This window comes from Mauremys reevesii, linkage group 1 (assembly GCF_016161935.1).
Source record: "Mauremys reevesii isolate NIE-2019 linkage group 1, ASM1616193v1, whole genome shotgun sequence".
Taxonomy (NCBI): Eukaryota; Metazoa; Chordata; order Testudines; family Geoemydidae; genus Mauremys; species Mauremys reevesii.
This window is the reverse complement of record NC_052623.1, coordinates 195,664,933-195,691,611: the sequence shown is the minus strand read 5'-3', so window position 1 is coordinate 195,691,611 and position 26,679 is coordinate 195,664,933. Positions and strand designations below refer to the sequence as shown.

Below are 26,679 nucleotides of genomic sequence, written 5' to 3'. Positions count from 1 at the left end.
AAAAATACTGCAGAGCTGTTCAAAACTTCTGAGGAATGAAGTATTTCTACAATAGCTTGAGCCATGACAGCTTGAAGTCTGTCATAGTTGTTCATATTCTCAATGTTAAGAAAATGGTGTGACTTCTTCATGAGCTTTTATAACTTAACAGTTTGCTGGCAAAGCAATAACCCCCTGTTTTAGGTTCTGTTCCATTTTGGTCAACCTTTGGTCATGACATATTATTTTCCTTCTTAACCTCCTAAGGATCAAAGGTGGATGTCTCCAGATGTAAAGCAATTTACAAAATTGGTGGGGGAGTGTGGAGAAGAAGGGGGAAATGAAAGTTAATGAAACAGGAAGTCCTAAAAAAGGGGAATGACTTCTGTGTAAATTGGTTCTATGTAAAATTAGTGTAATCGTTTAATCTCTGCGAGGAGCATAGCCAAAAGTACAAAGTAGATTGACACATCTTTTAGATAGTAAGCTCTATTGGGCAGGACTATTCATGTTTGAGTGCTACTGGAAATAAATAAAAATTATCTTTTTCTGTGGTGAAAAGGGAAATTTGAAACTCGAATGTGGGATCGTCTTTAATGGAGAACAGCTTCTATGTTCTCTATCTTACAACTCACTTTTGACCCAGTTTTTTAAATCCTTTTTTATATGACACACACACATATATATACACACACAATATTACAGTGTTTACTATTACACTGATTTTACATTAAACTCTTTTCTAAAGAAATTATTTCCCAATTTTAGGATTTCTTGCCTCATTAACTTTTGTTTCCTCTGCCACACCATCATTTTATGTATATGTATAAACATGTATAATGCTTTATCCCTAGATTGGTAAAGGCACATAAGAAAATTTAATGACTTTTAAAAAATTACATTAAAAATAGTGAACCTCTGTGTAGCTTTGGCATTTTCTTTGCTTGAAATTTGTATGTTACGTTTAGCACTGTTTGTTTCAATTACTAGGAGCGACAGCGGCTGGAGACCATCCTCAATTTATGTGCTGAATATTCCAAACCTGATAGTGATCCTGCTGCTGCTACCACTGTTGCTGATGTTCAAAAAATTAATAAAGAACTTGAAAAACTTCAGCTGTCAGATGAAGATTCTGTATTTGAAGATTCTCAAATGAATCCAGACGCAAGATTTAGAAACCACTTGAAATCGTCAGCAAGTGATTCTGATTTCTCAGAGTGTAGTAGTAATCTCAATCGAAGTGCTTCCACTTTCCTTTCCTCTAGAGGAATTAGAGCTGATGAACACTTCAGTGACAATATGAAGACTCCAGCTTTAGCTTCTTCTGCCTTCTTGAAGGGTTCCAATGAGTCTTCGTACCTAAGTATCGTACCAAAGGTAAGATTCTTGAGAAGTGAACATCCCATATTGGGAACGCTTGGCTGAAGTCTTCCAGTTGAATTCAGTTTTCATGGTGGAAATCACAAAGAAAAAGGCTTAAAGATAAGTTTTAGTCACACAGTACAACTGTTTTTGGTCCAGTATGAATTGAAATATTGGTGATTTCATTTGCTATGAAAACTGTTTATTTTAAGTACTTTTCCCAAGTGATAAACTGTTCAGGAAGAGGGAGCTTGGTAAATAACAATATTCAATTATTTAAATAAGTAGCATTTCAACTGTCCTGTAGACAGCTCGAGTTTCATGAGCAAAATTAATTTATAATTGTTGTCATGTGGAGACTTACTGTTTTAAATATTCAGGCCTGTTGCCAGAAGAGGAGGAAATCACGTAACTTTTCTCTTCCCCTTGACTGAGATTTCTGCCTGCTCTCAGATCACCAGATTTTTTCTGACCAGCGAACCAGAATAGTTTTAAAGGGGGCAGAGAAGAATCGCCTGGCTGAATTTACTCCCCCATCCCCTTTTCTTATTCTGAACAAAGCCATTGCTCCAATCAACATGCTGCCTCTTGTGAAGTATACTGTGACAGTCGACCTATTCACACACCACAAAATCTGTCCAAGGATATTCTCCAATAAATATCTAGTGCTCTTTCAGAAACTGCTTCAGAATATTCCCCATTCATTTCAAAGTGCAGTCTTGTAAGTTAAAAGGGTGCTCCTTTTAATAAAATAAAATAATTTCCTTAGTGATGTTTCTAATAGCTAACACTTCAAAAATCAAATTAATATCTTGCTATTCATTATGTCTGTTTACCTTTTGGCAGCTTTCCTTCAAATGGAACAGTGATAGGCTAATTTTCTACATTTTTGTGTTGTAGTTAGTTTTACTTGTAAGTTTCTTTGCACTGAATACATGTTGTAACTTTCAGTGGCTCTGTAACCAGTTTGCATGGAATGAGCAAATTTAATTTAGAATTATTTTCATGTAGAGCTGGTTGAAATTCAGAATTTCCATTTCATGGAAAATTCCATCATTTTTAAAAATTAGAAATTTTCTGCAGAAGGGAAATTAAAAAAAATTGTTTCAGAAAAATCAAAGTTTTTCTGTTTGTTTTATTTTTAAATGAAATCACAAGCTCCATCCTTCTCCACCCCCAGATTCCAGGGGCCTCCCCTCCGGACTTTGGAGTTGTAGGAGTTTCTGCCATGGAACAGGCAGCCTGGAAGCCCTGAGAGCCCTGGTTCTGTCAGACCCCTGCCTGTCTATCAAGAAGAGTTAATTGAAATCGAAACATTTCCATGAAACATTTTGGTTTTGATGAATGAGAATTTTCTGATCAAAAAATGTTTAATGGAAAAATTCCCACCCAACTTTGTTGTCAGAGTTCAAGCAGTCAGGCCTGTGGCCAGAAGAAGAGGAAAGAACTAGAATCGTCTCTCATTCCTTCCTCCCTAAAATGTCCACTGTAATGGAAATGTTTCTGTTGGCTTCTTATTTTTTAAGACGGTCGGGGTGCAGAGGCTTGCCCTGCTCCGCGTGCCCACCTGGCGCTCCAGCCGGAGCATGGGGTTTTGGCGCAGAGGCTTGCCCCGCTCTGCCCACCTGCCTGGCCCCAGCAGGAGTACCAGGTGGGCAGGCAGGTGGAACGAGGCAATCCCCCATGTCCTGATCCCGCTCCCTGGCTGGAGCGCTGGATGGGCAGAGCAGGGCAAGCCCTGATGTCCCGACCCTGCTGCCTGGCAGGAGCACCGGGCGGGTGGAGCAGGACAAGCCTCCATTCCCCAACTCCGCTCCCCGGCAAGAACCCCGGGCAGGTGGGTGGATCAGGGCAAGTGCTAGGGCCAGAGCAGAGCTGGGGCTAGGGGGTGGGGCTGGATGCTAAGTGGGTTGGCCACGGCCCACCCAGTCCCACCCGTGGCTACAACCCTTCCCCACTCTCACCACACCTCTTCCCGCCCCCGCTGTACCCCTGCCCTCCTCTTCCCCACCTCATTGCACCTCCTCCCTCTAACGCCCCCCATCCCCGTTCCTCCCCATCCCTCCCAGTGCCTCCTGCATACCGCCGAACAGCTGTTGCGTGGCATGCAGGAGGCACTGGGAGGGAAGAGGAGGAGTTGATCAGCGTGGCTGGTGGGCCCAGACATGACGCGCAGACCCTCTGGAGTACCCTCACAGACCCCCGTTTGAGAAATGCTGAGATAGATTATATCAGGTTGCAACAGGAATATCCAGTCAGTTACAATATAACTAGATCATCATTAATCCATTTCAGTGCTAACTCTTAGGACTCTCAAAATAAAGATGTCAAGACACAACTCTTCAGTTTAGTCATCTTAATCATCACCTCATAGTAGAGGATTTTTCACACTGTGTGCTTGATGGTGGCTCCTGTATTTGATTGTAGCTTTCATATATTTTCTGTTTCTCTCCTTATCCCTTTGTAGTAAGGGCTACATTAGCTTCATTGCATTTAAATGTAAGTTTACAGGGTATCTTCTGTATTGACTTGGTTTTGGTCATGTATAGGTAAAAGGGGATATCATTTACTTTAAAGGAAAAAAAGAGGGATGCTCCTCTAGAAGTCTTTCTGCCGAGCCTTTAGAAATAAGGGTATTTTAAGCAAAAACCAGTTCCCTGTAACTACACCTTAATATTATTGATTCTCTCCTTTCTTTTATCTGAAATTTACATTAAAACACTTCATGTGCAAGTTATTATACTCTTGAAACCCTTCCATCCTCATGACTTACTTTCTTTCCATAAATGAAAGATCCTATTTTTAATCTCTATTGGGAAGTTGAAATTGAAGATGTTATGTCACCATTAGCCAAACAGGATACCAGACAAAAAGAGGCTTTCCTGATAGGATTACTAGCACTAGTAAGTAAGGAATACCATTCATTCATGGTAAAGTGTGTTCTGCTAAAGGAAGAGAAGAGCTGTAACAGGCACTTGCGTGTTAATGAAATGCAGTTCATTGTTCTCAAATATCAAGGTCAGATTTGCACATGATCTCTTGTTAAAATGTCTGCCCTCAGAATAGTAATTAGGTAGTTGAGCTTCACTGGGTTTTGAAGAGGGCCATATGGTCTAGCAGTTAAAGCAAGGGATTGAGAGCCAGGATCTGATTCTAATTCTGTCTGGAGACAATGAATGAGTGACCTTAAAAAGTAATTTGACCCTATTGCTTCAGCCTTTAGAAAACAGGAGAATTTGCAGGAACACTTTAAAAACTAGCTGCTGTTTCAGAACAAAGCTTTCCTGGGTAAAATAAACTCCAAAAATATCTTTAATGCTGCTTTTTATATCTGTCATAATTGTCCAATAAATAATTGAGGCAGGAAAGAGGGATTTTAAAGATGGTTTGCCATGCTAATTGTGCACCCATCTTACAAAAGCCACTCATTTTGACACTTGCTTATGAAATGCTGTAACATCCAGGTTTTTGTTATATATAGAACTGAAATATACTTTAAAAGGAGAAATTTATCTTCCTGTATCTGTTTTACTTAGTAAGAGAGAACGTTGTGTTATTACAACCAAAATAACACAATGTATGAAGTGTCTGAAGAATATAGCTAACAAGAAGAGTTAATGAGAAAAGACTTCATATAGTATGAAGTTCAGTAACCAATGCTTCCAAGTGAAGTGTCAATTAGCAGGCATAAAAGGAGAACTCTTGCAATGCAATAATTGTGTAAAGTAGTTGAACACAGAGTGAGAGGAAGGAAAAAATGTACTGCTTTGGAATTTTATTAATAAACACCACCTAATGACTAATTACAGACACCAGAATACACAAGCGATGAGCAAAGAGGGCAGGAGCTTGGTCGACTGGAGGAAGAACACATAACAATACTAAATAACTTAGAGGAACTTGAACAGAAGATCAAAGAGTTAAATGACCAGATGGATGAATCTTCAAGAGAGGTATCAAGAAATGAGGTCTCCTGTTTCTTTTCACATGTTTTGATTTTAAATGTCATGTTCATTAAATAGCTAAAATTGTATATATGCACATAGCTTGTTTTATATGTGTATATATGTGTGTAAATAAAATACACAGGAGTCTCATGTATCCACATAGCCTTTAAATCCTCTGCCTTTTGGCCAAAATTAAGTGCAGTATCATATTAACTGATATTTCCGTACTACAGGGACTATTTTCTTCCCTTGCAGGAGGCTAGATAATACGATCTATTTGGCCTTTTCTAGTTCTAACTACTGATTATTGAATGGTTGATGGATTCATCTGAGTATCTTGTCTCACTTGGGAGTATTGTATTTCATGTAGCCATTTAAAGGGTAAGGATGTGAGATAACTTCTTTTTAAAACTCCTCACCCTTGTGTTGGCAAGACTATGAAGCACTGTTGGTTTCTGGAATCTCACACTTGCAAACCAAGCTGCATGGGCCTTAAGTTGTCCTGTCTCTAATTAGTAACAACAGGAAAGAAGCAGCTGTTCCAAAAGTGGTTAGTGCAGAGGCTGGCACAAGTAGTAGGTACAGTATCATACAGAAGGAAGCAAAGAAGAGGAGAATTAAAAAATAAGTGCTGAACAAATAATATTTAAAAGTTGGTTTGTTGGTTTATGTTTCAATATTTTATGGTGAGGTTTTCCTTTTTACATATTTGTGATCTCTTTGTAACATGTAGAAGCTCATGCTTGGTGGCATCAACACTACTTTTTAAAATGTAACAAAAAACGTGTACGAAGAGTTCTTTGTAAGATGGACTGCTTTTGAGAAATGTTTTGTGTTCCTAGCTGGATATGGAATGTGCTCTTTTGGATGGGGAACAGAAATCTGAAACAACTGAACTTCTGAAAGAGAAGGAAATATTGGATCATCTGAACAGGAAAATAGCTGAGCTGGAGAGAAATGTTATTGGTGAAAAGACAAAGGTAAATAAAGTTATCTTCACAAATGTTGTGCTATTTAGTCCTTGATCTTCAAAATATATTCAAATTATTAACATAAAGGAGGAGCTCTGTAACATGCACTGGCTATAGGTGGGTTACTTGATTTATATATGGTAGAAAATATCTCAAGAACTTGTACTGTTGCAGAATGATATATAAGACAGCTGTCCAAATAAATTAATAATGTATACTTTTAGTACAAGTATGCAGGTTCATTCAATTTGGAAATTGCCAAAATTTAAAAAGTTAACAATCTACAAGGAATTTTCTACATGTGCAAATTAATTAATTAGTTCTCTAGTATGTGAAGTCATAACTTTCAATTGTTATTTAATAGAATTACTTCTGTGAAATACTGACATAACTCAAATACAAATCTTAGCTACCCAAAATGGAAAAGACCTATTAGTCCCCATCAAGCCAGAGAAGAATTGCTTCCTCTAAGCTCTTGTCTAGTGTGTTTTCAAGTCAGCATGTCTTTTCTTGCAAGACCATTTCACAGCCTATGATATCTAACTGTCAGGAAGTTTTTCTGGGTATTCAGCCAATAACTGGTCTTTTCTTAATTTCATCCCAGAACTCAGTTTAAAACTGTCTCCCTGGAACTACTCTAAATAATTCTTCTCCATCCTTTAGTCACTTGATTGTGTTCTGTTCCTTTGGTTTTAGATTTTGTTCCTTGGATGATCGCCTAAAACAGGCTTCATTGCAATTATTCCATGAACCTTTCACCATCCCCTTGTGTGGTTTAGAGAAACGACACATTTTTAGTTCTTGTAAACTTTCCTTCTAAGTAAAGCCTACAGTTCCTAATAACTTTTGTTGATTTTCTCTGAACTCTTTCCACATCATTGCTGTCTGTCATGTATTGAGCCTGAACTCCACATTTCAGCTGCATGCTCACTAAAGTTGCACAGAGAGTAGTCCTGTTGCCTCCTTGTTCTGCGAAGTGACACATGTAAATATGCTTAAACTTTATTAGGCTTCCCTACCTGCTTCCTTCCTCAGGCCTGCACTCACTTTATATATCAGTGCTGCTGCAACTTTCAGTAATGCTCAACTTGCAGATTCCTTAGTCACATTTTTAACCTGAGCATAAAATCAGTTTAATAGGTTTCATTTTTCTCATTGGCCAAAGACCAGTCTAAAGCTGGTCACTGGCCAGGCTTCAGGTGAAATGGTGGTAAGTTACGGCTGTGCAAACAGCTTTACTTTAAAGGGGTGCTACCAGGGAGCTGAGATTCTCAGACTGTATAGTGTGAGCCCCTAAATATTTGGATAACTAGATAGAAATTCAATGTCTGAGTGATGTTTTCTCTCTCTTTCTCATACTCGTTCTCTTTTAACCTCAAACTTTATGACAAATAGAAATTAATCCTTATTTTTTCTACGTTTTTACATTTTTGAAGCACTTTTAAATGTTCCCTGACAGAACTGTGAATCAAAACATAGCAGCATTGTACTTGTGTATGCTAATCAGCAAGCGAAAATGGCAAGTCTAGTTTAATTTTCCAGCTGAGTGCAAAGCAGAAAGTAAACAAGCTGCCTAAAGAGGCTTTTCTTATTTGAAAAGTAAATTTATTTAAACTACTTGTTTTTTTACAATGCAAGATGCTGTTAGTAATATAGGTTAAAATATCTTAGTTAGTTTTGTCTTGAGTGTACCTTTATAAATGGATTTAATTTTTTTTTTCAGAATGCTTTCAGTACTCATACTCATGGCTTTGCCAAAGTCTGAAGTTTTTTATATTAAAAACAAAAAATGTAAGTGAGAGAATACAAATCTCCTCCAGTAGTGGCCTGGAAGGCTTAAAGAAAATAGAAAGTTTTAAAAAAAGAAAAAAAAATCACATCATGCAAATTGTGAAGTAAAATGTCATAAAGTCATAGCTGTAATATTTTGGAGGAGGAAGGAAAAGTTAACAAAAAAAAGATTGGGCATGTAATGCAAATAAATATAATTCTTTAGCTAGTTGAAAGAAATAATTTTCAGTATCTTGTTTAATAGTTCTGTTTATGTAAAATTACACTCTCTGAATATCTCATGAGCTAAGCAAGTTCTTGCCTATCCTATAATTGGATGGGAAACACCCTTCCCCTTCTCTGCCCTCCCTCCCCTCCCAAATGCTGCCTAAAGTGATGCTGACGATTCAGCATATTTCCTCTGAGGCAGTATTAAACTTATGCCCCCTCCTACCTCCCCAAATAGTGTCAGGGCTCAGTTTGGTGCTTGCCAGTGCCATCTGTTGACCCCTTGTAATCATTAAAGGTTCCATGGCTTTTTTTTTTTTCTCCTAGAGCATATGTGTTAGAAATTTGGCCATCACAGATACTCTCTGACTACTTGGGTATCCCCAACAACAATAGTCATCTTCTTGTGAGGCACGAGTAGTGCTAGTGCTCCAGAATGTAAAATGTCCATTACCCACCCATGACAAAGAAAGAGACCTGGAACTGTCTTGGCCTGGGAGAAACCCAGGACTGAAATTAGATGAGCAGGAGAGAAGAGAGGAAAGGATGGCATTGTGATTTGGGCCCTGGACTTGGACTGGGGAATCAGAGTTTGATTCTTGGCTTGGCTGTGGAGTTGCTGTGTGTGGATTTAATCTCTCTCTTCTCCTGTTTCTCACCTGTAGGAAATTAGGACAGTTTCCTACAGCATTTTTGTACATTGTCTGGCACAATAGGGCTCAACTCTTGCATAATAGGGCAGTGGGGGACAACTCTTGCATAATATACTTTCTCATGATTGGTTAAACAGTCAGTTCTCTTAGTCTTGCAAATATGCCCTCACATTTTTTTGTGGGGGGCTGGGGGAAGAAAATAGTATTGAATTGGTCATATTTTTTAAATAAAGCTCTTTGCTCACCCCTCCTAAAAAACAAAAAAATAACAAAAAAAAACCCAAAACCATTCCTTTGTCATTAACATTATTGTAGACCAGGGGTCGGCAACCTTTCAGAACTGGCATGCGAAGTCTTCATTTATTCACTCTAATTTAAGGTTTCGCGTGCCAGTAATACATTTTAACATTTTAGAAGTCTATAATATATAACTAAACTATTGTTGTATGTAAGGTAAATAAGGTTTTTAAAATGTTTAAGAAGTTTCATTTAAAATTAAATTAAAATGCAGAGCCCCCTGGACCAGTGGCCAGGACTCAGGCAGTGTGAGTGCCACTGAAAATCAGCTCATGTGCTGCCTTTGGCAGCATGCCATAGGTTGCCTACCCCTGTTGTAGACGTCAGTGCCTTACATTTTAACTTACAAAAAATGCAGCCCTCTGAAATAAATCTAATTTCCCCCATTCTTCATCACGGTGTAATGGTATTTTCACAGGAAGGTTTTTTAGAGAGAGAGAGAGAGAGAGAATGTGATTTGCACTGGTGCTAGCAGAGGTGCAATCTGGTATATACCAATCCACTTTTAGGTCTTGGTCTACACTAGAAAAATATGTACCGACATTGCGGCAGTGGTGCGTTTGCACCTCTGCTAACACCAGTGCAAATCACTAGTCTAGACAGGGCTCTGGTGTGTTTAATGCCATGCCATGAAAACCTTTTCTGGTACTCGTTCATTGCACTGTTGCTGCACCATTGCTGAAACATGGGTAGGAACTTGCTGAAAGTAAATGGGCTAATGGAGCCAAGATTCTCCCAAGATGAAAGTTACAGGGGTTTTGGCTGCGTGTTTCTAGTGCTATTAGGTAGCCTCTGGTAACCAGGCTACGGAGCAGAATTTCTACTTGGGTTCTTTGAGTGTTCAGTGGAATTTCAGACCATGTTAGCTTACATAGCAAGGTGTGACTTTTTTTGCATATTTGGAAATCGTTTTTGCCTCCCAGCTATCACAAAGGTTGTAGATTAAGCAATCAATTTGACCACAGTTTGCAATCTTCCCATTCTTGTAATAACAAGAAGCATTTTTACCCTAAGTGTTCATGTGATTGAAAAGACAGTGCTATTTTGTGCATATTTGTTATCATCCGCAGGGGGGAAAAACAGCAAAACACTGTGAAGCCTAACCAGCTGAAGCCTAATCTAGCATTTAACCACTTCAGTTATAGAATTGCTCGGACTTCAGTAGCAAACTATTGATTGTATGCTCTAATTTGGCAGAGGCAGCCCCAGAAATAATTCAGTGCTAATGCAATTTGATACTTGGTTGTAGCTTCATGCTTCCTGGGAAAGAACTTTACTACAGATTTTGACAATGATTTTAACCTGGCTTCTTTATATAGAACCAAACTGTACAAGTAAAAAAAATAAACATTCCCTGCTCCTGCCTCTCCCCTGCCCCGTACCGCTTCCCCAACTTGCTGTTTACTGGAAAGACCATGTCTGCATTCTACGTATGTGATAGTGACACAATTGTGAAGGCTGAATTAGCACCTCTGTTCCATTGCGCTATTTTCAGTGACAGCTTCCTAAGAATTACACTTTGAGATGGAGACCTGCCATACTCTATCTCAGTCCATGAGTGATTTTTGTCTTTATGAAAGTTGTATAAAACTGTATTTATCCATGTTGAATTATCCAGATTTGAAAATAAATTTTGTCATATGTAGCGGAATACCATCATCGACTTGGTTTACGCATAACCAAGGTAAAGCATTTTGAAAAAATAGAGATGAAAATTAGTGAAAAAGAAAATGAAATAATGAATAGGTGGACATGACAAAAGGACAGTGCTCGTGAACTTTGGCACTGATTAATAGAAGTTGTGGCAGAAAGGCTTTGCTGCCTGGAAATAAGTGGCCCAGAGACTTAAACATAAATTTTAGGAGTGAAGAGTGATCTTTCCTCTGTAGGACCCCTCTCATGTCTTGCTGAAAAGTATACTCTGGAATGATGTCTCTTATCATCCACAGTGTTTCCTGTCCATTTCCTCACGAGCATGTTCCATACAGAAGTCAGGGAGTGGTTGGCAGAGGATAACACACCTTACATTTTATTTTGTGAAAGTATTTTGGGGGCAAAAAGCAAAACATCTCACACATGCCAGGATATTTGAAACTTGGCTCTTCAAAGCCAAATCTGTACTGTACTGTGAGGATCGTGGAAACTCAGCCAAGGAAAAGATGCCAGTCTGCCAATCTTTTAAAAGGGACTACAAGAAACAAAATTATACACATTGGTAGTTCTAACGGTAGTTCCAATCTCCTTTGGATCTAAAATTCAGGTTACTGTTTTTGTGCTGCAGTGAAAATGTGCAAAGCCTAAAGAATCAGACAGATTAATAACTCCATCATTTTTTACATCTTCCCTACTAAGGTCTCACTTTAGCAAGATATTTAAGTACATGTATAATTTTAAGCAGTTGAGTAATTTAATTGAATTCAAGGCTACTGGTTACCACCTAAAAGTAACAAACATGCTGAAGTCTACAAAGGCTGTGAATAGGGTCCGGCAACAATGAGGATACTGATAGGGGAAAAGGATCATTATAGGTGATAATGGATAATTGGAAACCTCAAGTTCATTCCAAGACAGCTATGAAGAAAGTAAATTGAACAGTGGATTGTACTGCTAGAAGGATACCTGTTCTTTTGTATCCTCTTGTCATCAACCAGTATGTGTTAAGATTGTCCAATATTTTGAAGTTTTCTTATTTAAAGCATTTTGTGCTGCTGGGGATATTATGGTTAGCTGGGAAGACTTACTTTTTCTGTTCTGGCAATGCTATGAAGTTGATGTCTGCTAGTGTGGGGCTGTACTTAAAGCAGCAGTATTGTTTAGTCTAATACAGAATTGCTTAGCTTTGTAGTTGTTTTATGCTTGTGGCATTTGATAGAAAGCTCCTTATTCATATGAGTGAGCCCCTCCTACAATATGTCCTACTGTATGTCATCTGTTATGGTGTGCATGAGAAACAGCCCTTGTTCCACCACGAGAAGTATTGGGAAAAGAAAAGGAAATGGCTTTCCCTTTCGTGTCATGTTCCTTTCCCCATGTCTGGCAGTAATTAAATTGTGCCAGCTTTCATCCACAACTGTGCTTCTCTCCTAAGACAGAAGAGTGTGGGAAACAGGCCCTAAAGAAACAGGGGGAAGTACAGAGGGAAGAGCAAACAACGTGTCTGCTTCATTCCATCCTTGTTTTTTTGTTCTCAGAATGTCAAGCAGTCCTCTTTGTTTTATGAAATCCAGCCACAACGTTGCAAGTGCTTTAAATTTTGGGAAACTGGCAATATGTTAGAAACACTAGAAAGGCTGACATTCATCCCTGCCTCACGGTTCTTCCATTAGCCTCCTTTACTGTCTAACCATCATGGGATGTGTTCCCCATCTGCTGTCTAGTTGGAGGGCTAAGGCTGACTTTTGAGGGGTGGAATATATCCTGACAAATTCCCTACAGATGTTATAGCCCTACTGATAGCAAGTCACTAAAAGCAGAGCGTCCTCCTTCCACTGAAATAGTTAGAACGCAGTGCCACTAAGAATTTTATTTTATGGACAGGGTGAGGCTCCCCTTGGGAGCATATCCATGTCTATATAGTGATGTGACACTTCTCGGGGCACCCAAGGCTGTCAATCACCTTGTTGACACCCTCCTCCTGCATGAGGGAGGCTTGCCTGTGCCACCTGGGTGTCAGATCCCTAACACAACCAGCCTGTCAGTCACTCAAGCACTCTTCTCTGGGACCAGTCCTGCTGGTTGACAATAGATGCACCTCAGCCCCAGAATCCCTTCAGAGTGTCCCCCTGTGATATCCAGCCTCTGGAGAAATCCCAGCTCTTCCATTCCCAAAGGAAGCGTGTACCCCGGTTTGTACTTGAGTTCAGGTATAGTAAAACAAAAAGAAATTTCTTTAAGAAAGAATAGAGACCCAAATAGAAACAGGTGAAAGTGATGGAAACAAATGGTTGCATACAAAACAAAATAATAAAACATGAACTAAAGCTACACTTTATTGATAGTTACCTTCTTTATCTGATAGAGTCAATTCTCACCCCAAACTTCAGTCTTTCACAGCATTTGCTTCCCTAAGGAACCAGGACCTCATCTTTCATAAACTACCCCTACACACTGGCATAGGTCCTCCGTGAATGGGTGCCGAGTGTCTTCTCCAAACTGTGACATAGTGAATCAGTCTTTTGTCTTTATTCTTAGCCAGGGCAGTTCCCTCGCTGTCATATTGTTCCTTCTAATTCCCAAGTGGTTTTGATGTTTATAGTTAGGGCCTCACCAAATTCACAGCCAGGAAAAACATGTCACAGACTGTGAAATCTGGTATTTTGTGTACTTTTACCCTATAGCAGCATTTCTCAAACTGGGGGTCCCAACCCAAAAGGGGATTGCAAGGCTATTGTAGGGGGGTTGTGATATTACCACTGTTACTTCTGCACTGCCTTCAGAGCTGGGCAGCTGAAGACCAGCAGCTGCTGGCCAGGCACCCAACTCTGAAGGCAGCGCCGTCGCCAGCAGCAGAGCAGAAAAAAAGAGTGTCATGGTATGGTATTGCCACCCTTATTCCTGTGCTGCTGCTGGCAGTGATGCTGCCTGCAGAGCTGGGCGCCTGGCCAGCAGCCACCGTTCTCCCACCGCCCAGCTCTGAAGGCAGCACTGCAGCCAGCAGCAGCACGGAAGTAAGGGTGGCATGGTATGGGGTGGTTGTCACTTTTTGGGTGTCATCATGGGCTTTACATGTTTATATTTTGCTATATTTAAATATGTGTTCATGTTTTGTTAGAACACTGAAATTTAAGAATTAATTATGTGAAACTGTGAAATTCAAGATTTTTAAAATGCTATGACCATGAAATTTATGAAAATGGATGATGAATTTGATAGAGCGATGTTTATAGTGTATCTTTGATGTTTTCCATTGGTTTTTCTGAGTTGTTGCAATTGTGCAATACATTACATATTCAGCTAGCCAGGGAGGGTTGACAGCTCCCTCCTGCTTGCACAGGCCATTACTGAACATGAGAGTCTCTGGTGACTCAATTTTGCTCCAAAGCTATAAGTCAGGGGTGAGCACACTGTATTCAAGCACACTTTTTGGTTTGTGCTGTTAATACTTTGCTGGTTCACTTGAACAAAGCCATCATGCACAGAATGTGTCACGCCATGGCCATCCAAAATAAAGCTGGTGGTTGAAGTTCTTGCTTACTAACCTTATTGCAATGTCCTCCTAAATCTTGAATGTAAAGAGAAAATGTAATAGCTTGCATACAGATGTTGGTGTTTCTTTTGGTCAGTTTTCTAAGAAAGGTTGTGTTGAATGACCTACAGGACCAGTAAATAAGTGTCCAAATCACAAATACTTTAGATTTAATTATCAAGGTTGCTTCATATTTCAAAGTAATAAATATACTACCTATGTATCCCATAATTGGTTACTGGGCAAAATTATCTGTTTCAAGAGTGCTTCTAAATGCCCAAATCTCTCTCCCCCCCCCCCCAAGATACTTACATGTATCTGTAGTTAGATTCAATGGGAGATGAGCACCTGTATATGAAGGTGGAATACGGTCCAAAGTGGAAAATGTGTCAGGGCAACATGTCTCATTCCTGGGTTTTCCTTTTCTCCTGCAGAAATAGGTGTTGATTAAAGGGTAACTCATCTGAATCTAATATTGTTATGGAATGAAGACTGAAGTTTGGAAAGCAGTTGGAATTGCAGGGAAGGTGTTTAACAGACAGAAGTTGACTTTGTGGCTCTCCCTGTTGTTGAAGCTAGTTTTAACTCACATTTATAACTTTGCTCTGTAATAAATTTTTTGGAGCACAGAAAGGGAGGGAGGGGTACTACAGTGTATAAAATAACAGTAGAACATTTATTAGCTAGGTCAATGCCATTTTAAATTGTATCTTTCTCCTACAAGTTTTCCAAACCTTCTCTTAAAATCGCAGCAATCCTTTAGAGTCAGGATGTTTATGTGGTTAAAGAGTAGCACAGGGAGCCAGAACATATGGATTCTAGTGACAGCTGTGTCACTGACTGTAACATTGGACAGTTCACGGAAACAGACTGCAACACATTCTGTGGTCTGTAGTGTGTGGGACAGTAGTACCTACTTCACAGAGCCATTAGGTTTAACCCATGGTTATAAAGCTCTTTCAGATCTTAGGCAGAAGATACTATTGAAGTGCAGATAACTTGTTCAGTTCACTTCTTTATCATATTATGAATGTGTGAGGTAAACCAATGCAAAGTCAGTAGTGCTGGTGGAATTTACCAAATGCAAAACATATAATGCCTCTAAATGCTTAACGTGACATTTCCTGCTATGATTGCACAAGTGAGCCAGTCTGCTGGGATGTTAGAACTTCCTGAGTTATAAATAGAAGAGATGGGTATCATTTACTTTAAGTCTTCAAGGACTACCTTCCTGGCTTATTGGTGGAAGTAATAATATTTCTGGCATGGTCCTCAGTGAGTTATATATATTTGCTGATGTTAGCTGTTCACACTTAGAGTGACTTGCCTATTATTTCATGAGTTAGTGTGATTGATAGGTTGCCTGGATCTCCAGGAAGCTATTATTGGAGTAATGAAACTATGCTCAAGGTTGCAGTAGTTCTTGTTGCTGTAGATGGCTCTGCTCTTCCTGATCCCACCCACATAGCAATCTGATGGTGTCTAGGACTAATGTGAAACTGACAGCTAGGGTTGTGAAGACCTGGGTATTGGTTTATGAAATATTTAGATTCCCTTTTGTGCTGGGGAAAGGGTTGACTCAGGATGTGAGCTACTGCAAGGCCTAGGTCTCAGACCCAGGCCTCTATAGCTACCAGGTAGCTAACACCACCATGCTGCCACCCAGCAGCAGCTATAACCAGGTCATGCTCCATAAGCCATGACCCACTGTCGATACAGACTATGGGCAAGTTCTGCCTCAAGGGGTCTGACAGGTAGCAGCTTCATGGCTCCTGATTGGCTCCCCGCCCTATATAAACCCATGAGGCATTCCAGGAAGTGTCTGGGCAACAGCCGTGATCTCCTGTTGCTGTCATGACCATTCCTGCTCCCGGTTTTTGAACTCCTGGCTTCAACATCAGCTTGATTTGGACCTCGCTTCTTGACCCAAACCCTGAAACCTGATTTGGACTCTGATCCTTGATATCAACCGCAGCCTGGAACTTGACTACAAACTCCTCTGCTACTCTCAGCCTCAGGTTTGACCCTGCGCTGACCTCGGTCCTGACTGCCTTTTTCAAAATCCTGACAGATACTCTGTCTGCCACATTCTGGGCTAGTAGTGACAAAGCAGTAATTTGATGACTGTTTGGTGGCCTGTGTGGAATGAGTTTGATCTCAGAACAGTTGACAATAAATAGATGAGGCATTGAGCTCTAGGCGTTATGTCTCCCGGGTTCTACTGTCAACTATATGTTGCTATCTCATTGTGTGACCTCAGTCAAGTCGGGGCTGCTCCTTACTTGTCCATGAGCGCTGCTTATGTTGTCTGAGAATAGGAGTGAGGGTGTGGAGTTCAGGTGACTGAATATGATGGTTCAATCTTTGGGTTTTTATTGAGTTTGTGAAAATTGTCCATTGTTCTGGGCAATTCTGTGGCCAGATAGATGACCAAAATGAGCATTTCAGTTCACATGAGATCTGATAGTAAACATTTAAAACAAAAAAACCAACCTGCCTTGGGAAAGTGATATTACCCCCGTTTTAGAGGAGAGGAGAATATAAGGAGATTAAACGAACAACATAATTTTGCTTCCTCATCTCCATGATACTATGAAGGTTTGAGGATGGTTTCAGTAATAATGAAGAGAATATGAAACAGCATTCAGTGCTCGTGAAACAGAAGATCTTGTATGGTGAGAGAAGTGTCTATTCAAGGTGTACAAATCATGCACCATGACTGCAAAACCTGAGTGTGAGGAGCTGCTGAAAAGAGGCACTCGTTTTCAGAAGACAGAGAAAGAGAAGATAGAGAAGAGAACAAATGAGTGGATATCGTAGCAGTCCAGAATTCAACTGTCCTTGGAAGGTTCAAAGAAAGAGGCTGGAACATTTAAGGCACCTAAAATATCAAGAAGACATGGAGGTCTGTTGGGAAATGAGAAGCTGGTGTGTAGCTCAAAAAGGAGGAGAAGAAGCAGGGATTGAACAATATTTGAGTGAGTCTGTGAGCAGCAGCTGACTAAAAATTGTGTTAAGAAAGCCTGGCTGTCTTCATAGGTGAAGATGGTTCTTGATGGGTATCCTCTGTTAGAGACTAATTTACCCCATCAAGGTTTCTGGAATTGTACATGTTCTGGCAGCAACTTTCTATGGCATGTCAGGCATACTGTTCCTTCCAGACACGTTACAAGAATGTTTAGGGGAATGTACCCAAGTATGTTTGCCAGTGCTGAAGTGAGTAAGTTACATTCAAGAATTTCATGTACTCTGGAGAGATGAAAAGAAGATCTAGCTAGGGACACGGCTGGAGTTTTCAGGGAGGAGTATGTAAAGCATCCTAGAGAACAAGAAACAGTTCCTTACTGGATTAACTGAACAAATTCAATATGTTTTAGATACCGAAACAGAATTTCCTGTCCCAAACATACTACTTCACCATAATCTGCCTCACTTCATCATTTTACTGCTTGTTAATCTGTGCTCAGGAAGTAGACAGATAGTTTACTCATCTTGAGAGTTCCTGTACAACCAGAGTATATATAATATTTCACCCTGCTCTTTGCAAAAACGACTTTTTTTTCACTTCACTCTATCATTATCAGACTAACATGCCTGCTGCTTCCTTAACCATTTTTTACTAGATAAGAAAGATTTAGATTAGATTTGAAATATGGGACGGGACTAGCCAATGCCTTTTGAGCATGGAAATGGGAGGAATGTAACTCCTGTGCACAAAGAACAAGGACTAGGAAGAGAATTAATTACTCCACTGCAATGATTAACTTTTGTTTTATGTCAACTTTACACCCTATCATTGCAATTTCTACTAACAGTGAATATCTGTCTTTGAACTACATGCTTAGGCTTTTAGAGTTCATTAATTATCATAATTGCTAACAACTGCTTGGGTTTGAAGGTAATTCTGTTCTTTATTTTCTGGTTCAAACTTTAGGAAAAAATAAAGCTTGATGCTGAAAGGGAAAAACTAGAGAGGCTTCAGGAGCTTTACTCCGAACAGAAGACCCAGCTTGATAATTGCCCTGAATCCATGAGGGAACAGTTACAGCAGCAGCTGAAGAGGGTCAGTAGCAAGTTTCAAGATTGCACAAACTTTTTTTTTTTAATTCCTGAGTTAATTGTAATATATTCTATCTCATATATGAAAAGAAGCATCTGCAAACTTTTTGCAGCTTAGTTTTAAGGGCTAAGTATTTGTTCCAGTGCATTCTTAATTAATATGTTGCATGGTGACAATTGAGTAGAATGCAAATCAGTGGATTAACATTTTTTTTGTACTATTTTAAAAGCTGTAAACCAGTCACATATAATTAACAGCCTGCCCCTGTTGGCTGATGTGAAAGCTGATAAGAATTGTGATATTTAGATGGAAATTAGAGCATCACCCTGTAACTGAACAAGCAAAGACAAATACTTGGTTTCAGTAATTAGGATAAACTTAACTCTCGTTGCTATTTGACAGAATTATCTGTTGCTTTTTTGCCACACCTTAAACTGGTCTCTCTGTGTTGCCGTGCATACTTATTTTCTTCAGTACATAATTTAGTTTTCAATCTGCATTGAAAATGTCATTCCTGAGGTTGTCTCTGCACAATTGATTTACATATCTGAGTTAGTCTTTCATTCTTTGCAGTGGCACACTTACATTTTATTCAACACCTATACAGTCTAACTTGACTTTATTGCCTGTAACATAACAAAGTTAAAGTACAGTCCAAGTTAAAGTGTAGTTAGGTCCTGAAAAGACTGTAAAACTGGCATTGCAGGGTTCTTTTCTCTCTGAGATCTCTGAGGCTAGCATTTGGAAATTGTTTTTCTTCATCTTCTATTCAGTTGGCACATGTGGTTGTTGAAAGGGTTAGTGAGACAATATGAACCAATGTGCTGTTAGTGCACTACTGTCACTAAGTTCTGTCCTTCTATCGTCTTTGATGGGCTAGGAGACTCAGCCCCAGCCCCATCCTGGTGGATGCTGACGGCCTCAGTTGTTTACTCTTAGCTGGACTACAGCAATGTGATATACCTGGGCTTTAAGTTTTCAGCACTTAGGAAACTCTAACTTGAACAAATTGCTGCAGCATGTTTCCTCAACAGCATTGGCTCCCGCAAGCACATCAAACCTGTCTTCTGCTCTCAACACTGTCTTCCAATAGACTATCAATCAGATTCAAGGTTTCAGTCCTTACCTTCAAGGAGTTCTGTGGGCTGGGCTCAGCATATCTAAAACATCAACTGAGGCTCTGGGATGAAGACTGTGGTCAACAACTGTGCTCCTCTGGGACAATGGGACTTTCTGCCATTAGGATAAAGCTCCTCTGTGCAGGAAACAGTTTTCTCTGGGGCTGGTCCAAGACTGTGGAATGAACTCCCTAAAAGCTAAGAACCATCATAACCCTGACCACCTTCCACTCCAAGTGTAAGGTGCACTTCTTTGACCTTGCCTTCTCTGAGATAAACAAATGGATAGCAATGTGTGTGTGTATATATTATATGTAAAAAATCCAAAACAAAACATTCCACTGCACACACTTCTTCCCTTGGGGAGAGGATGAAAGAACAAAAATGACAGATGTCAGTCACTTTGTTTAATCCACTACTGGAAAGCACTCGGACACTCTGGCGATGAGCATGTTGTAAGAACATGTTCTGAATAGAAAGTTCTTTCAAATGTGTGTATGCACAGATGATTCCATCTTTTTATATTTAATTCCTGTGAAATAGAATTCTGTGTAACAGTGGGATGTTGGCAGTAATTGAGGAAGTAACCCCACAGTAAAGATCAGTCATGTTACTTCTGTTTATGATGATGGTAATGCTAACTAAAGAAATCAAGTTTGTATTTGTTCGGACAGATTTGTGGAATGAAATTGAATAATAATTTTAGACTGTGATTCATAGAACCAAATTAGAAGGGACTGCAAGGGTCATAACCCTCTGTTGTGTTTAAAAAATCATCCAAGACAGATGGTTATCCAGCCTTTTTTGGAAAACCTCCACAACCTCCCTAGGCAGTTTATTCTATTGTCCTACCATTCTTACTGTTAGGAAGTTTTTCCTGATATTTAATGTTGTTAAGTAACTGTTCTCTGATCACTGTAAATGCAAGACTTTTTGTGTGTGTGTGTGTGTTTGTATGTTTGCTTGTCTTTAAAGGATGCTGATCTGTTGGATGTAGAAAGCAAACACTTCGAAGATCTGGAGTTTCAGCAACTTGAACATGAGAGCAGGTTAGATGAGGAGAAAGAGAACCTGACACAGCAGCTCCTGCATGAAGTAGCTGAATATCAGCGCAGCATTGTCAGTAGAAAGGTAAAAGGATTAAAACTCAACTCTTTGCTTGATGTGCTTTTTTAAAGTCAAAGCACCGTTGTTTCACCATTACCTGTTTCGTTGCTGATGTACATAAAAGAGATTTAGGTGAATTCAGAATTTGACTGTCCTTAGGAAACATTACAAAACCTTTCTCTCAAAAAGGATCATAGCAAGAATGATGCTCATAATGATGGCAACCCCATCTATCCAATCACACTCCACTCCAAAAATTAAATTAAATTAAACTAAGGAACAAAGCCCTAGAATACAAACTCATCTCCACCCCCAAAATAAAATAAAACAAAAATACAAATAACAACAACCACAAAAAATATCCCAAGCAAGGCTATTATCCTTAAAAGGTAGGAGAGCCAGATAGTCGTGATATTCACTAGGGCAGTGGTGGGGAACCGTGAGATGTTTTACGGACACTGACTGTCTGCAAGCACAGCACCCCACAGCTCCCAGTGGCTGCAGTTCGCCGTTTCCAGCCAATGGGAGCTGCCGGAAGGGGCAACCACACTTCCGGCAGTTCCCATTGGCCAGGAACAACAAACTGCAGCCACTGGGAGCTGCGGGGGGGCCGTGCCTGCAGATGGTCAGTGTCCACAAAATGTCCTGCGGCCCGCAATCAGCTTACCCTCGCCGCATGCGTCCTGTGGGCCACAGGTTGCCCACCACTGCCCTAGGGAGTTTACTCTTGCCACTTTATGTAGTACCACCTTTACTATGATCAGCTTTACTAACGTTTCTCTTTATCTTTAAAGATAAATTTACTAAGAGGTGAGAAGTTGCATTTCTACCTGTAGCAGGACCACCTACCCAGTCTGGCTTTGGGTTAGCTCCTGCCTCATTTTCCTCCTTGGATTCCCCAATAACTTTGACACAGGCTTTCATGTATCAATGAACACTCCTTCTTGGGGTCTGGGTCTGGGAAAACAAGAACTCCCACAGAGCCTCTGTAGCTGGTTTATGACCCTTCGTGCAATGTTCTTAGTCCTATACCTGCCAAGACTTCCCTGTAGCAGACTTGCCCTCCATGCTCCAGCCTTCTTATCTAGCTCCTGATGCCTTTAGGCTTGCAGCCCCTCTGCCTCGGAGCTAGGGAGTCTTAATTTATAAAGCAACTCCTGTAGCCCTCCTCCGCTGCATCTCTCTCTGCTATCTATCGAGTAGCGACTCCCAGGGATTCCTACAGGGAGCCTCCCTTCTCTTCCCTTCGACTCTCTAAAGGCTTCTCTTTTATCTACACCCAAGAGGCCTGACTTTAGTCACATGATCTGCCTATCGTGTGGCATTACTCATTCTGTATCTCTGTGGAGACAGGTGGGGCTGGATCCACCACCCCTTAAAGGGCCAATCACCCTCTGACACATTCCCTGATACCAGCCTTATACTGGGGTGCAATCACCATATTTCAAGACCCAGATCATCTACTATGTATTGTCTTGATGTTTTTATGCAGGCCTCCCCAGCTCTGTCTATATAAGGTAGAAAAATTATTCAAACCCTCTTTCCCCATGTCAGCTTTATGCTTACCAATTGAAGAGCCCCTAATGGTTACTGCTGTTTGTTATTACTCTGTGCACTGCAGTGCCTACTCAGAAAGACTTGAATGCCCTATGTATGTAAAAGCCAAAGAAGTTACCAACCTAGGGACGCAAACAGGTGAAATAGATTTGAGTGAGGTTGCAGTCTTAATGCTGAAATATTTGATTATACCAGATGGATCTTCAAATGTTTATGGTTTTATGGAGATATTTGGCAAACATCCAAAACTGGGTGGGATAAGAGACAGAAGCAGCCAGAATCATTGGTGGACAATAAGAAGCAGTAGGTCATGTAGATGGGGATTGGTCCTGCTCTGATTAGGGGATTGGACTAGATGACCTCCTGAGGTCCCTTCCAACCCTGATAATCTATGATTCTAAACCAGAGATGGATAAGCTAACAATGTGACAAGGTACAGGTAATGAAACAAGTATTTATTTAAATGAGGGCAGTCATGTTCAAGATCTTTTGTTTTAACTTTCCCCTTCACTTGTGGAACAACCTTGAGTATAGTGAGATAAAAAATTTAAAACCATCATTGCTTTTGTTTGACTGTTGCAAGCTCAATAAATGAACCAGATTGCTGCTTCAATCTTGCCCATCTCTTATCTGTATTTTAACAAATGGAAAATTATGCAATAAAATGTCAGCATCATGGCAGAACATAACTTGTTCTACTTCAACACAATGAAGTAGACTAAGAATGTCTGTCTTTTTATTTTTTTTAATTTCCCCCCCCCCCCCCCAGCTGATCTTGCCTTGTTCTCACGTCTATGGTACTTACAAGGAGCCACTCTCCACTGTCTGGTTCCTATTGAATCCTCCTCACATTTAATGGAGTGATTGGCTGTTATTTAAAAATGTCTTTGTTAGTTCTGTATTACTTTCTTTTAGTGCATTTCATCTTCAAAGCATTTAAACATTTTAAAGTAATTAAACCTCAGGCAAATATTATCGTAACTTCACAGAGGGACCAATGGAGGCAGAGATATTAAGAGTCCAAAACTTCAGAAGAAGTAAGGCTAGAACAGGAATTAGAATTCAGGAGTTCCTGGTTCCTAGTCCTATGCTCATGTGATAAAGCCTCATAGCATAGCACTATAACATGGAGAAGAGAAAAAACAATTATTTATCTTCACAGATAGGGGACTTTCCATATGCATACACACACACGCAGCATAAATACTTTTGCTGGAAGGTAGCAACATAATCTTTATTTCTTAGAATTTAGAATGACACACAAGAACCCAAAAAACAGGCGCAACTCAACCCATCTTACTCTGGGCTGGCTCTCTGCAGACTGATTGATAGCATGCTTCCCTACAGAGACTCCAAGCCTGCAAGCAGGACCAGGAAACCCCAAGTGATAGCTTGTCATTTTTAACAGTTTTCCATGTACCACGTTAAGGATTCATACATTTTTATTTTCAAAAAACAAAATTATTTTCCAGTAGTTACAATCTTAACTTTAAGAAATAGTTATTATCACAGTTCTGTTTTGCCAAGTTTATGGATGAAATAGATACATTATATTTGCTAGTGTGTGCACTCTCTGAACAAGATCCATGCTGCATACATTGTCCTTTCAAACTTAAATATGTAAAATGTGGTTATTATATTTGTATATTAGGAGAAGATTTCTGCTCTCAAAAAGCAAGCCAATCATATCGTCCAGCAGTCACAGAGGGAACAAGATCATTTTGTAAAAGAGAAGAATAACTTAATAATGATGCTGCAAAGAGTAAGTGCTTTCTTGTGTTTGTAGATTTTTTTTATATTGGTGTGGTTTTTTTTTAAATCTAATTGTTACATGGAAGTAGGAAAGACAAAATTATCTCAACAGGCTTCTGTTTTCCAATAGCATTAAAAAAAAACCCACCTTATTATTACCAGCCGGTTTCCTAGCTAAAAACTGTAGTGGTGTTTTGTCTTATATGAGGTTTTATAGAGATTACCTCATAATGAACAAGGTCTTTGCATTAAAAATATAGTAAACAAAAGCTGTTCCTCTGTCTTAGGATTTTATATATATAAAATGCCAACATTTCACACGTCAAAGGCTATCTGGGAATGTGCACAACCTCTGCACCTTCCAAACCATCAACATATAATGGCCAATAACTGGCCACAAAATCAGACTACTTGTCATGACCAACTTCTGGCTAATAAAATTCTAGAATGAAAAAAATGTATCTTTCTTCTGGGACCTAAATTTTGGTTTAGACCACAAGGAGGAAGCGGATTCTATTCTTTGAGAACACCTTGCTCTCATCTGTATGCTGGAGACAGACCTCAAGAGCTTTCTAGTTTGACCACAGCTGTTGACAAAGATTTTTAAAAGTGACTAGTGATTTTGGGTGCCCTTTTCCCCCCGCCCCCAACTTCGTCAGGGGCGGCTCCAGGCACCAGTGCACCAAGTGCATGCCTGGGGCAGCAAGCTGTGGGGGGGCGGCCTGCCGGTCACCGTGAGGGCGGCAGTCAGGCTGCCTTTGGTGGCATGCCTGCGGGAGGTCTGCTGGTCCTGTGGCTTCGGCGGCAAGATACATAGAGCCGTCCCTGAACATGGTACACCTTAAAAGAAGGGCCTGATTTTCAGAAAGTTTGGAGCCCTCACCTGTCAAGTCAGGCTTCTTTATTGTGTCAAAATGGAAACCCCAAAACTCAGACACCCCAAATCAACGGTCGCTTTTTACAGTCTTTGGCGATTGCAATTGGACATATAGGGTGTGATCCAAAGTTCACTGAAGCCAAAAGGAGTCTTTCCATCAACTTCAGTGGGATTTGGATTGGTCGTAAAGTGTGGGACTGCTAGATCTCAGGCCATTTGGAGCTTAAATCCCAGCTGGGTGTTGGGTACTGTTGGAGAGTTTCAGTTCTGCTATAAATAAATAAATAAAATAGAAACTGCTATTGCAATTCTAGCCACACCACACAGTTTCCTTATTCTCTTTAAATAAATAACTGGCATTCATTTTAGGTGGATAAATATTAATTTCTGAAATAAACACAATGTCTATTCCTGACAGGAAAAAGAGAATCTTTGTAATCTGGAAAAGAAATACTCTGGACTTTCTGGAGGAAAAGGATTTCCTGTCAGTCCTAGCAGTCTAAAAGAGGTAAGCCGTGTTAACTGCTGTTTTCCTGAACCTCTGGTAAGCTTAATGTTTATTAATATTGTATGCAATAGTGATTTAGAGTTTGGCAAAACTTGTAAAATATGCAATGCATTGTTCATGTGATTTTCAATATTCTGTTCTTGCTATGATTAGGAAACTTTGCTGTGTTACTTCTGGAAGTCCAAATTAAGCCAAAAATAGCTTCTCAGATGTTTTTCCCATTCATTAAACTTTTGCCCTGGATAAATTACCATTTTGCATTTGTTAGAGAATCTGTTTTTCTCTAAATAAACACTTAAACCTGACTGACATAAGGAAAGAGAGATCTAGAAACAGCTACGGACAAGTGCGACTAAGTTACAGTGTTCTTGCTCTTATATTATATATTTGACTTTTTTTATCACTGACTTTTTTTTGGGATAGAAAAAATCCATTATAAATGTTTATTTCAGCTTTTCATCATTTAAACACCGAGTTAAAGACTTTGAGCTATTGTAGCTCGATTTATTTAATCATTGTTGGCAGTCAAAAGGGAAGAGGTTCAAAAGTTTTGGGTGAGGTATTGAGTAAGTATTCCTAATGTGAAGGAAAACCTAGACCTTGCTGCAAAGCTCTGAGGTAATCGTTGAGTCCTCACAACCCACACCTTTGAACTGGGTAAGGAGTCTGAGGGGAGCTGAGCCACAGTCCCTACTTTTTGTAGTGATTCAGCCAGTGCATATCTTAGCAATATTGAATCAATGTATTTATCATCTTAACTCAGAGGTGAAAGTAAGCCGGTCCAGTCCAGTATGGTGTACCGGCAAGAGCCAGTATGCCGTGCCGGACCACACCGGCTTCCACAGCGAGGATTTAAAGGGCCCGGTGCTCCGGCTCCGGCTGCTGCGGGGAGCCCCGGGCCCTTTAACGCCCCCCCACACACACACACACAGCTCTGGCAGCTGGGCTCGGGCGGGGATTCAAAGGGCCCAGAGCTCCCGAGGGCTGCTGGGAGCCCCGAGCCTTTTAAATTTCCAATGCAGTTCCGGCAGCCGGGCTTGGGCCGGGATTTAAAGGGCTCGTGGCTCCCCGCAGACGCGGGAGCTCTGGACCCTTTGAATCCCTGCCCCAGCCCAGCTGCTGGAGCTGCGGGAGGTATTTAAAGGGCTCAGGGCTCCGCAGCGGCTGGAGCCCCAGGCCCTTTAAGTCACCCCAGAGCCCCGGGGGCTCCCAGCCACCTCTGCAGCTGGGAGTCCTGGGGTGATTTAAAAGTCCTAGGGCTCCCAGCCACAGCCTGTGCCCCAGGGCCTTTAAATCTTGAGAGTCACC

At 40.4% G+C, this 26,679-nt stretch overlaps 1 protein-coding gene across 7 annotated transcripts in view; it reads left to right on the top strand.

Annotated features, from left to right (window-relative positions):
* The window catches only part of PHLDB2 (pleckstrin homology like domain family B member 2), a 172,597-nt gene that overhangs the window by 111,403 nt on the left and 34,515 nt on the right, over positions 1-26,679 (top strand). For 5 of the 7 annotated variants that reach the window (XM_039535539.1, XM_039535578.1, XM_039535558.1 and 2 more), the window contains 7 exons: positions 970-1,356; positions 5,151-5,294; positions 6,131-6,268; positions 18,327-18,455; positions 20,546-20,701; positions 23,886-23,996; positions 25,282-25,371. In XM_039535539.1, the coding sequence (XP_039391473.1) occupies positions 970-1,356; positions 5,151-5,294; positions 6,131-6,268; positions 18,327-18,455; positions 20,546-20,701; positions 23,886-23,996; positions 25,282-25,371 (1,155 nt within the window). The remainder of the gene's footprint in view (positions 1-969; positions 1,357-5,150; positions 5,295-6,130; positions 6,269-18,326; positions 18,456-20,545; positions 20,702-23,885; positions 23,997-25,281; positions 25,372-26,679) is intronic. The other 2 variants (XM_039535588.1, XM_039535569.1) reach the window with 1 other exon arrangement.